Source organism: Scyliorhinus torazame, chromosome 10 (assembly GCF_047496885.1).
Source record: "Scyliorhinus torazame isolate Kashiwa2021f chromosome 10, sScyTor2.1, whole genome shotgun sequence".
NCBI classification, from domain to species: domain Eukaryota; kingdom Metazoa; phylum Chordata; class Chondrichthyes; order Carcharhiniformes; family Scyliorhinidae; genus Scyliorhinus; species Scyliorhinus torazame.
Window position 1 is genome coordinate 5,983,680 of NC_092716.1, and position 14,355 is coordinate 5,998,034.

The 14,355-nt window shown below is 57.7% G+C and overlaps 1 protein-coding gene across 4 annotated transcripts in view; it reads left to right on the top strand.

The window, feature by feature from the left end:
* Window positions 1-3,083: 3,083 nt before the first annotated feature.
* Window positions 3,084-14,355, top strand: part of LOC140430323 (BTB/POZ domain-containing protein kctd15) — an 82,258-nt gene continuing 70,986 nt past the window's right edge. The window contains exon 1 of one of the 4 annotated variants that reach the window (XM_072517766.1): window positions 3,084-3,863. In XM_072517766.1, coding sequence (XP_072373867.1) covers window positions 3,855-3,863 — 9 coding nt within the window. In that variant the 5' untranslated portion in view covers window positions 3,084-3,854. The remainder of the gene's footprint in view (window positions 3,864-14,355) is intronic. The other 3 variants (XM_072517767.1, XM_072517770.1, XM_072517768.1) reach the window with 3 other exon arrangements.

The window sequence follows — 14,355 nt, forward strand, 5'->3', positions numbered from 1 at the left end:
TATAGGAAGGATGTGATTGCACTGGAGGGGGTGCAGAGGAGATTCACCAGGATGTTGCCTGGGATGGAGAGTTTCAACTATGAAGAGAGGCTGGTTGGGGTGGGGTTGTTTTCCCTGGAGCAGAGAAGGCTGAGGAAGGGGGGGGGGAGGGGGGAATCTGATCGAGGTGTACAAAACTATGAGGGACATAGATAGGGTGGATAGGAAGACACTTTTCCCCTTAGCAGAGGAGTCAATAACCAGGGGGCATAGATTTAAGGTAAGGGGCAGGAAATTTCGAGAGGATTTCAGGGGAAAGCTTCTCACCCAGGGGGTGGTGGGAGCCTGGAACTCGCTGCCTGAATGGGTGGTAGAGACGGGAACCCTCACTACATTTAAGAAGCATTTAAATAAGCACTTGAAACACCACAGCCTACAAGGCTATGGGCCTAGTGCTGGAAAATGGGATTAGAGTAGATAGATGCTTGGAGGCTGGCGCAGGCATGTTGGGCCGTAAGACTGTTATGTTTTGTGTTGTGGCCGCGTTAAAGATGTCCACAGAACATCTAGTTCTTTACTAGATGAACACGTGGATAGATGACCAATGAACTATAATACAAACGGTAATCAATAAGTGAATTTTCCTGGGTCTACTTCAATGCGACTGTCCTCTCGTACAACTTACTACCAACTGCCCACCTGTGGAGTCACATGGTGAATCACTGTCCCCATCTGCTGGTTGGAGGTCGTACATCCAACTAGAAACCTTGCTGTGCATATGCATATCACCACAAAGACCATAAGACATTGGAGCAGAATTAGGCCACTCGGCCCATCAGATCTGCTCGGCCATTCAATCATGGCTGATGTTTCTCATCCCCATTGTCCTGCCTTCTCCCCATAACCCCCGAGGCCGAGGGCTTCATTCTGTGCTGTAAAACTCTGTGACTGTATGAATCAGGAAGTGACTAGATCAGAAAATTCTCTATGTTAGACTGAGAGTAGAAAAAATTATGATAGCAAAGTCTAAATGGTTTACTTCACAAACATATGTCCTTTTGCTCTTTTTAAAAAACACTGAAGGATATTGAAATGGAGAATGATTTGTGTTGTTTTATTTACATGTAATTAACATAGTTTCCTGGTTCTCTGTCAATGAAATGCTTAATGTGCCACTTGTATCAAACTGGGTATGGCGGTGGCACAGTGATTAGCACTACTGCCTCACAGTGCCAGGGTCCCAGGTTTGATTCCGACCTTGGGTGACTGTCTGTGCGGAGTCTGCACATCCTCCCCGTGCCTGCGGGGGTTTCCTCCGGGTGCTCCGGTTTCCTCCCACAGTCCAAAGTAGTGCAGGTTGGGTGGATGGAACATGCTAAATTGACCCTTAGTGTCCAAAGGGTTAGGTGGAGTGACTGGGTTATGAGGATGGGGCGGGGGCGGGTCCTAGGTAGAGTGCTCTTTCAGAGTACTGATGCAGGCTCAATGGACCAATGACCTCCTTCTGCACTGTAGGGATTCTACCATATCAGTGGTTCAAGAAGACAGCCAAATACCTCCAGAAGGTAACTTGGGATGGACAGTAAATATCCAGTCACCACATTGGGGCAATTCATTATTGAAAATATACACAACAATCAGAAGAAATTGCCATGGGTGAGTATGAGGTTGCCAGTCAATGACTGCAGGATACTCCACTGCTTTGTATGGCATTCCAAGTCATATTAACTTTACTTGAGGTATTAATATTTCAAAAATGGGTTCACAAAGGAAATGTCAAAGAAACTTTGGTTGACATAATCTGTAGAGTTACCGTAAAGTTCACATCTCCCCTCTATATTACTGTGTGGAGCCTAATAACGTTACACTTAACCTTTCCACAAAGTTACACTTGCGTGAATATTTAGCTAGTTGGCGCCAAAGATCAGTTTTTAAAAAGGGTGAGATATATATACAGAGAGAGAAAGTCCAGGAATTCAGCTGCAGGTAACTGGGATTTTCCAGTACAACTGGCGAACAAACTTGCTCCACGGTGCCACAAAACTCGGGGGTGAGGGGAAAGGGGAGGGGGCGAAATCATTCATTAAATAGCATTGGGGGGGGGGGGGTAAATTTCAATCTGCAGTCTCATTACTCAATGCAAAGTTGGACCAAACAGGGTTATAAAGTGGGAGAAAAAGTTTAGCTTTGACCCAATAATGAAATGAAGAGAGGTGCGGGGAGAAATTAAAAGGACATGTGGAGAGAGAGCGTGTGGAGGGAGGGAGAGAGAGTGTGTGTGTGGAGGGAGAGAGTGTGTGGAGGGAGAGAGAGTGTGTGTGTGGAGGGAGAGAGAGTAGAGGGAGAGAGAGTGTGGAGGGAGAGAGAGTGTGTGTGGAGGGAGAGTGAGTGTGGAGGGAGAGAGAGAGTGTGGAGGGAGAGTGTGTGGAGGGAGGGAGAGAGTGTGGAGGGAGAGAGAGTGTGTGTGTGGAGGGAGAGAGAGTGTGTGTGGAGGGAGAGTGAGTGTGGAGGGAGAGAGAGAGTGTGGAGGGAGAGTGTGTGGAGGGAGGGAGTGTGTGGAGGGAGGGAGAGAATGTGTGTGTGGAGGGAGAGAGAGTGTGGAGGGAGGGAGAGAGTGTGTGGAGGGAGGGAGAGAATGTGTGTGTGGAGGGAGAGAGAGTGTGGAGGGAGGGAGGGAGAGAGAGTGTGGAGGGAGAGAGAGTGTGGAGGGAGGGAGAGAGCGTGTGGAGGGAGAGGGGAGAATAGAAAAATCTCTGTGTCTAGTTTCAAAAGAAACAAAGCAATTGAGGCCAATGGCCGGCGGAGCTGGCTCAGAAATGTTCGTGGCAGACACGGCGTTGTAATTGAAATCGGGCTGTGTGCCCCGGGGGCAGGTAGCAAGGACCCTCTTTACAATGCAGGCAGATTCACCTCACTGCCCTTGCAATAGCCGGAAGCGAATATAGCAAGTGTAAAACACACACATATAGAAAAATATATTGAAATGCAAATGCAATCATTCCATCAGCCCGTACATTTTTCTCAACAAGTCCCCAGTATTGGAGCCGGGCTGGGGAAAGGTTCGCAGGAAACATGATGGTGTTCACCCACCCCCCTCCCTGCATCTGGAAATTAATGCCTCTCCGAGAGAGCCTGGGGAAATATTACATCAGAAGGAATGACAATGATTAAAATCGGCTCTGTCTCTCTCTGGGGGGGGGGAGTGGAAACTGTACTGAGAGTGTGAGTGAGTGTGAGTGTGTCCTCACACCCAGATCCCATCCACATCGTTCTCCTGGTCAGTGTGCAGAGAGGAGGGGGTCACACTGACAATCTGCCCCCCCCCCCCCCAAGCAACAACAAGAAGAGCAAAGGCATCATTGCAGCTGCCAGGACTCCTGTTACCATCATCCCAGGAGCAGAGAGAGAGTCTCCCTGGGATTTTCCGCTGGGAATGAGGAGGGAGCCAGTTAATGTCTGAGTGTGACCCCGGCGGCACTGCCCAGCCCCGAGGCAGCATGCAGCCTCCCTCCCTCCCTACCTCCCTCACAGACTGACTCCCTCCCTCCCTACCTCCCTCCCTCGCTGACTCCTGTCTCTCTCCTTCCCTCTCTCTCTGTCTCCTTCCCCCTCTCTCTCTCTCTGTCACACTCCTGTCTTTAACGCAGCCACTGCCCGGCCAGGAGGACATTCCTGAAACCCGCGCTGCCCGGGAGGAGCATCCGGGAGAGACTCCGGGAGAGACCGGGAGAGACACCGGGACAGACTCCGGGAGAGACACCGGGAGAGACTCCGGGAGAGACACCGGGAGACACTCCGGGAGAGACACCGGGAGAGACTCCGGGAGACACCGGGAGAGACACCGGGAGACACCGGGAGAGACTCCGGGAGTCCGGATGTTTATGGTAAGATTCGGCTTCGCGGCTCCTCCATCGGCACCAAATTCCCGGGAGGAGAGGCAGCGCCGGGAAGCGGCTATTCCGGGAATGTTGGCGGTTCCGTGCCCCCACCCCCCCCAATTCCCCATCTCCCCCCCCATTCCACGTCTCCCCCATTCCCCATCTCCCCCATTTCCCGTCTCCCCAATCCCTGTCTCCCCCATTCCCCGTCTCCCCCATTCCCCATCTCTCCCATTCCCCATCTCCCCAATCCCTGTCTCCACCATTCCCCATCTCCCCCATTCCCCATCTCTCCCATTCCCCATCTCCCCCATTCCCCAACTCCCCCATTCCCGATCACCCCCATTCCCCATCTCCCCCATTCCACCATTCCCCATCTCCTCCATTCCCCAACTCCCCCCATTCCCCATCTCCCCCATTCCCCACCTCCCCCAATCCCTGTCTCCCCATTCCCCATCTCCCCAATCCCGATCACCCCCATTCCCCATCTCCCCCATTCCACCATTCCCCATCTCCTCCATTCCCCAACTCCCCCCATTCCCCATCTCCCCCATTCCCCACCTCCCCCAATCCCTGTCTCCCCATTCCCCATCTCCCCAATCCCTGTCTCCCCATTCCCCATCTCCCCCATTCCCCATCTCCCCCCATTCCCCATTCCCCAACTCCCCCCACTCCCCATCTCCCCTCCCATACCCCATCTCCCCCATTCCCCATCTTCCCCATTCCCCATCTCCCCCAATCCCTGTCACCCCATTCCCCGTCTCCCCCATTCCCCGTCTCCCCATTCCCCGTCTCCCCCATTCCCCATCTGACCCATTCCCCATCTCCCCTATTCCCCATCTCCCCTATTCCCCATCTCCCCCATTCCCCATCTCCCCCATTCGCCATTCCCCCATTCCCCATCTCCCCCATTCCCCATTTCCCCCATTCCCCATCTTCCCCCATTCCCCATCTCCCCCATTCCCCACCCCCCCAATTCCCCATCTCCCCCATTCCCCATCTCACCCATTCCCCATCTCTACCTTCCCCATCTCCCCCCATTCCCCGTCTCCCCCAATCCCCGTCTCCCCCATTCCCCGTCTCCCCAATCCCTGTCTCCCCCATTCCCCATCTCCCCCATTCCCCATCTCTCCCATTCCCCATCTCCCCAATCCCTGTCTCCCCCATTCCCCATCAACCCCATTCCCCATCTCTCCCATTCCCCATCTCCCCCATTCCCGATCTCCCCTTTCCCCATCTCCCCCATTCCACCATTCCCCATCTCCTCCATTCCCCAACTTCTCCCCATTCCCCGTCTCCCCCATTCCCCATCTCCCCCATTCCCCACCTCCCCCAATCCCTGTCTCCCCCATTCCCCATCTCCCCAATCCCTGTCTCCCCATTCCCCATCTCCCCCATTCCCCATCTCCCCCATTCCCCATCTCCCCCCATTCCCCATTCCCCGTCTCCCCCATTCCCCATCTGACCCATTCCCCATCTCCCCCATTCCCCATCTCCCCCATTCCCCATCTCCCCCATTCCCCATCTCCCCCCATTCCCCATCTCTCCATTCCCCACCCCCCCAATTCCCCATCTCCCCCATTCCCCATCTCACCCATTCCCCATCTCTACCTTCCCCATCTCCCCCCATTCCCCGTCTCCCCCATTCCCCATCTCCCCATTCCCCATCTCCCCAATCCCTGTCTCCCCCATTCCCCATCTCCCCCATTCCCCATCTTCCCATTCCCCATCTCCCCAATCCCTGTCTCCCCCATTCCCCATCTCCCCCATTCCCCATCTCTCCCATTCCCCATCTCCCCCATTCCCCATCTCCCCTTTCCCCATCTCCCCCATTCCACCATTCCCCATCTCCTCCATTCCCCAACTCCTCCCCATTCCCCGTCTCCCCCATTCCCCATCTCCCCCATTCCCCACCTCCCCCAATCCCTGTCTCCCCCATTCCCCATCTCCCCAATCCCTGTCTCCCCATTCCCCATCTCCCCCATTCCCCATCTCCCCCATTCCCCATCTCCCCCCATTCCCCATTCCCCAACTCCCCCCATTCCCCATCTCCCCTCCCATACCCCATCTCCCCCATTCCCCATCTTCCCCATTGCCCGTCTCCCCCAATCCCTGTCACCCCATTCCCCGTCTCCCCCATTCCCCGTCTCCACATTCCCCGTCTCCCCCATTCCCCATCTGACTCATTCCCCATCTCCCGTATTCCCCATCTCCCCCATTCCCCATCTCCCCCATTCCCCATCTCCCCCATTCGCCATTCCCCCATTCCCCATCTGACCCATTCCCCATCTCCCCTATTCCCCATCTCCCCATCTCCCCCATTCCCTATCTCCCCCATACCCCTCCATTCCCCATCTCTCCCATTCTCCATCTCCTCCTTTCCCATCTACCCCATTCCCCATCTCCCCCATTCCCCATCTCCCCCCATTCCCCATCTCCCCCCATTCCCCTCTCCCCCCATTCACCGTCTCCCCCATTCCCCGTCTCCCCCATTCCCCATCTCCCCTATTCCCCATCTCCCTCCATTCCCCATCTCCCCCATTCTCCATCTCCCCATTCCCCATCTCCCCCCCAATCCCCATCTCCCCCATTCCCCATCTAACCCATTCCCCAACTCCACTATTCCACATCTCCCCCATTCCCCATCTCCCCGAATCCCCATCTCCCCCATTCCCCATCTCTCCCCCATTCCCCATCTCCCCCATTCCCCCTCCCCCCTCCCCCCCGTGAATGAAATGAAATGAAATGAAAATCGCTTATTGTCACATGTAGGCTTCAAATGAAGTTACTGTGAAAAGCCCCTAGTCGCCACATTCCGGCGCCTTTTCAGGGAGGCTGTTACGGGAATTGAACCGTGCTGCTGGCCTGTCTTGGTCTGCTTTCAAAACCAGCAATTTAGCCCTGTGCTAAACAGCCCCATCTCCCCCATTCCCCCATTCCCCATCTCCCCCATTCTCGATCTCCCCCATTCTCCATCTCCCCATTCCCCATCTCCCCCCTCATTCCCCATCTCCTCCATCTCCCCAATCCCCCATTCCTCATTCTCCATCTCCCCAATCCCCATCTCCCCCATTCCCCACCCACCCCCCATTCCCCATCTCCCCCAATTCCCCATCTCCCCCATTCTCCATCTCCCCATTCCCCATCTCCCCCATTCCCCATCTCCCCCCCCATTCCCCATCTCCCCTCCCAAACCCCGTCTCCCCATTCCCCATCTGACCCATTCCCCATCTCCCCTATTCCCCATCTCCCCCATTCCCCATCTCCCCCAATCCCCATCTCCCCCATTCCCCATCTCCCCCAATTCCCATCTCTCCCATTCCCCATCTCCCCACCCCCCCCATGAATGAAATGAAATGAAATGAAAATCGCTTATTGTCACAAGTAGGCTTCAAATGAAGTTACAGTGAAAAGCCCCTAGTCGCCACATTCCGGCGCCTTTCGGGGAGGCTGTTACGGGAATTGAACCGTGCTGCTGGCCTGTCTTGGTCTGCTTTCAAAGCCAGCAATTTAGCCCTGTGCTAAACAGCCCCATCTCCCCCATTCCCCATCTCCCCCATTCCCCATCTCCCCCAATCCCCATCTCCCCATTCTCCATCTCCCCATTACCCATCTCCCCCATTCCCCATCTCCCCCCCATTCCCCATCTCCCCCATTCCCCATCTCCCCCATTACCCATTACCCATCTCCCCCATTTCCCATCTCCCCATTCCCCATCTCCCCCATTCCCCATTCCCCATCTCCCCCATTCCCATCTCCCCCATTCCCCATGTCCCCCATTCCCCATGTCCCCCATTCCCCATGTCCCCATTCCCCGTCTCCCCCAAACCCCGTCTCCCCCATTCCCCATCTGCCCCCTTCGCCATCTCTCCCATTCCCCATCTCCCCCATTCCCCATCTCCCCCATTCCCCATCTCACCTCATTCCCCATCTCAGCCCATTCCCCATCTCACCCCATTCCCCATCTCTCCCATTCCCCATCTCACCCATTCCCCACTCCCCCATTCTCCATCTCCTCCTTCCTCATCTACCCCAATCCCCATTTCCCCCATTACCCCATTCCCCATCTCCCCAAACCACATCTCCCCATTCTCCATCTCCCCAATCCCCATCTCCCCCATTCTCCATCTCCCCATTCCCCATTTCCCCCAATCCCCATCTCCCCCATTCCCCACCCACCCCCCTTCCCCACCCACCCCCCTTTCCCCATCTCCCCCATTCCCCATCTCCCCCATTCCCCATCTCCCCCATTCCCCATCTCCCCCAATTCCCCATCTCCCCCATTCTCAATCTCCCCATTCCCCATCTCCCCCATTCCCCATCTCCCCCCCCATTCCCCATCTCCCCTCCCAAACCCCGTCTCCCCATTCCCCATCTCCCCTATTCCCCATCTCCCCTATTCCCCATCTCCCCCATTCCCCATCTCCCCCATTCCCCATCTCCCCCATTCCCCATCTCCCCCCCCCCATTCCCCATCTCCCCCCCCCCATTCCCCATCTCCCCCATTCCCCATCTCTCAATTCCCCATCTCCCCCATTCCACATCTCTCCCATTCCCCATCTCCCCACCCCCCCCCAACCACATGAATGAAATGAAATGAAATGAAAATCGCTTATTGTCACAAGTAGGCTTCAAATGAAGTTACAGTGAAAAGCCCCTAGTCGCCACATTCCGGCGCCTTTCGGGGAGGCTGTTACGGGAATTGAACCGTGCTGCTGGCCTGTCTTGGTCTGCTTTCAAAGCCAGCAATTTAGCCCTGTGCTAAACAGCCCCATCTCCCCCATTCCCCATCTCCCCCATTCCCCATCTCCCCCAATCCCCATCTCCCCATTCTCCATCTCCCCATTACCCATCTCCCCCATTCCCCATCTCCCCCCCATTCCCCATCTCCCCCATTCCCCATCTCCCCCATTACCCATTCCCCATCTCCCCCATTTCCCATCTCCCCCATTCCCCATCTCCCCCATTCCCCATCTCCCCCATCTCCCCCATTCCCCATCTCCCCCATTCCCATCTCCCCCATTCCCCATGTCCCCCATTCCCCATGTCCCCCATTCCCCATGTCCCCATTCCCCGTCTCCCCCAAACCCCGTCTCCCCCATTCCCCATCTGCCCCCTTCGCCATCTCTCCCATTCCCCATCTCCCCCATTCCCCATCTCCCCCATTCCCCATCTCACCTCATTCCCCATCTCACCTCATTCCCCATCTCAGCCCATTCCCCATCTCACCCCATTCCCCATCTCTCCCATTCCCCATCTCACCCATTCCCCACTCCCCCATTCTCCATCTCCTCCTTCCTCATCTACCCCAATCCCCATCTCCCCCATTACCCCATTCCCCATCTCCCCAAACCACATCTCCCCATTCTCCATCTCCCCCATTCACCATTCCCCATCTCCCCCCATTCCCCTCTCCCCCCCCATTCCCCATCTCCCCCATTCCCCATCTTCCCCATTCCCCATCTCCCCAATCCCTGTCTCCCCCATTCCTCGCCTCCCCCATTCCCTGTCTCCTCCATTCTCCATCTCTCCCATTCCCCATCTCCCCCATTCCCCATCTCCTCCTTCCCCAACTCCCCCATTCCCCATCTCCCCCATTCCCCATCTCCCCCATTCCCCATCTCCCCCATTCCCCATCTCCCGAATCCCCATCTCCCCCATTCCCCATTCCCCATCCCCCCCAGTCCACATCTCCCAATACCCCATCTCCCCCATTCCCCATCTCCCCCATTCCCCATCTCCCCATTCCCCATCTCCCCCCCATTCCCCATGTCCACCCCATTCCCCATCTCCCCCATTCCACATCTCTCCATTCCCCAACTCCCCCATTCCCCATCTCTCCCCCATTCCCCATCTCCCCCAATCCCTGTCTCCCCCTTTCCCCATCACCCCCCCATTCCTCATCTCCCACCCATTCCCCATCTGCCCCCCATTCCCCATCTCCCCATTCCCCATCTCCCCATTCCCCATCCCCCTCATTACCCATCTCCCCCATTCCCCATCTCCCCCATTCCCCATCTTGCCCATTCCCCATCTTGCCCATTCCCCATCTCCCCCATTCCCCATCTCTCCCATTCCCCATCTCCCCATTCCCCATCTCCCCCCATTCCCCTTCTCCCCCATTCCACATCTCCCCCAATTCCCATCGCCCCCATTCCTCATCTCTCCCCCCATTCCCCATCTCCCCCATTCCCCATCTCCCCCATTCCTCATCTCCCCCATTACCTATCTTCCCCATCCCCCATTCCCCATCTCCCCCATTCCCCATCTCCCCCCATTCCCTATCTCCCCAATTCCCCATGACCCCCATTCCCCGTCTCCCCCAATCCCTGTCTCCCCCATTCCCCATCTGCCCCCTTCGCCATCTCCCCCATCTCTCCCATTCCCCATCTCCTCTTTCCCCATCTACCCCATTCCCCATCTCCCCCATTCCCCATCTCCCCCAATCCCCTTCTCCCCAATCCCCATCTCCCCGATTCCCCATCTCCCCGATTCCCCATCTCCCCCATTCCCCGTCTCCCCCAATCCCCATCTCCCCCATTCTCCATCTCCCCCATTCCCCGTCTCCCCCATTCCCCGTCTCCCCCATTCCCCATCTCCCCCATGCCCCATCTCCCCCATTCCCCGTCTCCCCCATTCCCCATCTCCCCCATTCCCCATCTCCTCCTTCCCAATCTCCCCCATTCCCCATTCCCCCATTCCCCATCTCCCCCAATCCCCAACTCCCCCATTCCCCATTCCCCCATTCCCCATCTCCCCCAATCCCCATCTCCCCCATTCCCCATTTCCCCCCCCCATTCCCCATCTCCCCCATTCCCCATCTCTCCCCCATTCCCCATCTCCGCCATCTCCCGCTTTCCCCATCTCCCCCCTTTCCTCATCTCCCCCCCATTCCCCATCTGCCCTCCATTCCCCATCTCCCCATTCCCCATCTCCCCCATTCCCCATCTCCCCCATTCCCCATCTCTCATTCCCCGTCTCCCCCATTCCCCATCTCCCCATTCCCCATCTCCCCCATTCCACATCTCCCCCATTCCCCATCTGCCTCATTCCTCATCTCTACCCCATTCTCCATCTTCCCCATTCCCCATCTCCCCCATTCCCCAACTCCCCATTCCCCATCTCCCCGCCATTCCCCATCTCCCCCATTCCTCATCTCCCCATTACCTATCTTCCCCATTCCCCATCTCTCCCATTCCCCATCTCCCCCCCATTCTCCATCTTTCCCATTCCCCATCTCTCCCATTCCCCATCTCCCCCATTCCCCATCTCCCCCAATCCCCACCTCATCCATTCCCCATCTCCCCAATCCCCACCTCATCCATTCCCCATCTCCCCCATTCCCCATCTCCCCCATTCCCCATCTCTCCCATTCCCCATCTCCCCCATTCCCCATCTCTCCCATTTCCCATCTCCCCCAATCCCCATCTCCCCCATTTCCCATCTCCCCCAATCCCCATCTCCCCCATTCCCCGTCTCTCCCATTCCCCATCTCCCCATTCCCCATCTCTCCCATTCCCCATCTCCCCATTCCCCAGCTCCCCCATTCCCCATCTCCCCAATTCCCCATCTCCCCCATTCCCATCTCCTCCTTCCCCATCTCCCCCATTCCCCATCTCCCCCATTGCCCATCCCCCCCATCTCCCCCCCATTCCCCGTCTCCTCCATTCTCCGTCTCCCCCATTCCCCATCTCCCCCATTCCCCATCTCCCCCAATCCCTGTCTCCTCCATTCCCCATCTCCCCCATTCCCCATTTCTCCCATTCCCCATCTCCCCCATTCCCCACTCCCCCATTCCCCATCTCCCCCATTCCCCATTTCCCCCCATTCCCATCTCCCCCATTCCCCATTCCCCATCTCCCCCCATTCCCCATCTCCCCCATTCCCCATCTCCCCATTCCCCATCTCCCCCCATTCCCCATCTCTCCCATTCCCCATCTCCCCCATTCCCCGTCTCCTCCATTCTCCGTCTCCCCCATTCCCCATCTCCCCCAATCCCCATCTCTCCCATTCCCCATCTCCCCCATTCCCCATCTCCCCCAATCCCCATCTCCCCCATTCCCCGTCTCCCCCATTCCCCGTCTCCCCCATTCCCCAATCCCCATCTCCCCATTCCCCATCTCTCCCATTCCCCATCTCCCCCCATTCCCCATCTCCCCCCATTCCCCATCTCCCCCATTCCCCATCTCCCCCAATTCCCATCTCCCCCAATTCCCATCTCCCCCCATCACCCATCTCCCCCATTCCCCATCTCCCCCATTCCTCATCTCCCCCATTACCTATCTTCCCCATTCCCCATCTCCCCCAATCCCCATCTCCCCCCCATTCCCCATCTTTCCCATTCCCCATCTCCCCCATTCCCCATCTCTCCCATTCCCCATCTCTCCCATTCCGCATCTCTCCCATTCCGCATCTCTCCCATTCCCCATCTCCCCCAATCCCCATCTCCCCCATTCCCCATCTCCCCCATTCCCCATCTCTCCCATTCCCCATCTCCCCATTCCCCATCTCCCCCATTCCCCATCTCCCCATTCCCCATCTCCCCCATTCCCATCTCCCCCTTCCCCATCTCCCCCATTCCCCATCTCCCCCCCATTCCCCGTCTCCTCCATTCTCCGTCTCCCCCATTCCCCATCTCCCCCATTCCCCGTCTCCCCCAATCCCTGTCTCCTCCATTCCCCATCTCCCCCATTCCCCATTTCTCCCATTCCCCATCTCCCCCATTCCCCACTCCCCCATTCCCCATCTCCCCCATTCCCCATCTCCCCTATTCCCCATCTCCCCCCATTCCCATCTCTCCCATTTCCCATCTCCCCCATTCCCCATCTCCCCCATTCCCCATCTCCCCCATTCCCCATCTCTCCCATTCCCCACTCCCCCATTCCCCATCTCCCCCATTCCCCACTCCCCAATTCCCCAACTCCCCCATTCCCCATCTCCCCCATTCCCCATCTCCCCCAATCCCCATCTCTCCCATCCCCCATCTCCCCCATTCCCCATCTCCCCCAATCCCCATCTCCCCCATTCCCCGTCTCCCCCATTCCCCGTCTCCCCCATTCCCCATCTCCCCCATTCCCCATCTCCCCCAATCCCCATCTCCCCATTCCCCATCTCTCCCATTCCCCATCTCCCCCATTCCCCATCTCCCCCATTCCCCATCTCCTCCTTCCCCATCTCCCCCATTCCCCATTCCCCCATTCCCCATCTCCCCCAATCCCCATCTCCCCCTTTCCCCCATTCCGCATCTCCCCCAATCCCCAACTCCCCCATTCCCCATCTCCCCCCATTCCCCATGTCCCCCCCCATTCCCCATTCCCCATCTCTCCCCCATTCCCCATCTCCCCCATCTCCCGCTTTCCCCATCTCCCCCCATTCCCCCTTTCCCCATCTGCCCCCCATTCCCCATCTCTCATTCCCCGTCTCCCCCATTCCCCATCTCCCCCATTCCCCATCTCCCCCATTCCCCATCTCCCCCCCATTCCCCATTTCCCCCATTCCTCATCTCCCCCATTACCTATCTTCCCCATTCCCCATCTCCCCCATTCCCCATCTCTCCCATTCCCCATCTCCCCCATTCCCCATCTCCCCCATTCCCCATCTCCCCCATTCCCCATCTCCCCCAATCCCCACCTCCCCCATTCCCCATCTCCCCCATTCCCCATCTCTCCCATTCCCCATCTCTCCCATTCCCCATCTCCCCATTCCCCATCTCTCCCATTCCCCATCTCTCCCATTCCCCATCTCTCCCATTTCCCATCTCCCCCAATCCGCATCTCCCCCATTCCCCATCTCCCCCATTCCCCATCTCCCCCAATCCCATCTCCCCCATTCCCCATCTTCCCCATTCCCCGTCTCCCCCATTCCCCATCTCCCCATTCCCGATCTCCCCCATTCCCCATCTCCCCCTTTCCCCAGCTCCCCCATTCCCCATCTCCCCCATTCCCCATCTCCCCCATTCCCATCTTCTCCTTCCCCATCTCCCCCATTCCCCATCTCCCCCATTCCCCATCTCCCCCATCTCCCCCATTCCCCATCTCCCCCCCATTCCCCGTCTCCTCCATTCTCCGTCTCCCCCATTCCCCATCTCCCCCATTCCCCGTCTCTCCCATTCCCCATCTCCCCCATTCCCCATCTCCCCCATTCCCCATCTCCCCCATTCCCATCTCCTCCTTCCCCATCTCCCCCATTCCCCATCTCCCCCATTCCCCATCTCCCCCATCTCCCCCATTCCCTATCTCATCCCCATTCCCCGTCTCCTCCATTCTCCGTCTCCCCATTCCCCATCTCCCCCATTCCCCGTCTCCCCCAATCCCTGTCTCCTCCATTCCCCATCTCCCCAATTTCTCCCATTCCCCATCTCCCCCATTCCCCACTCCCCCATTCCCCATCTCCCCCATTCCCCATCTCCTCCCATTCCCATCTCTCCCATTTCCCATCTCCCCCATTCCCCATCTCCCCCATTCCCCATCTCCCCCCATTCCCCAATTCCCCATCTCTC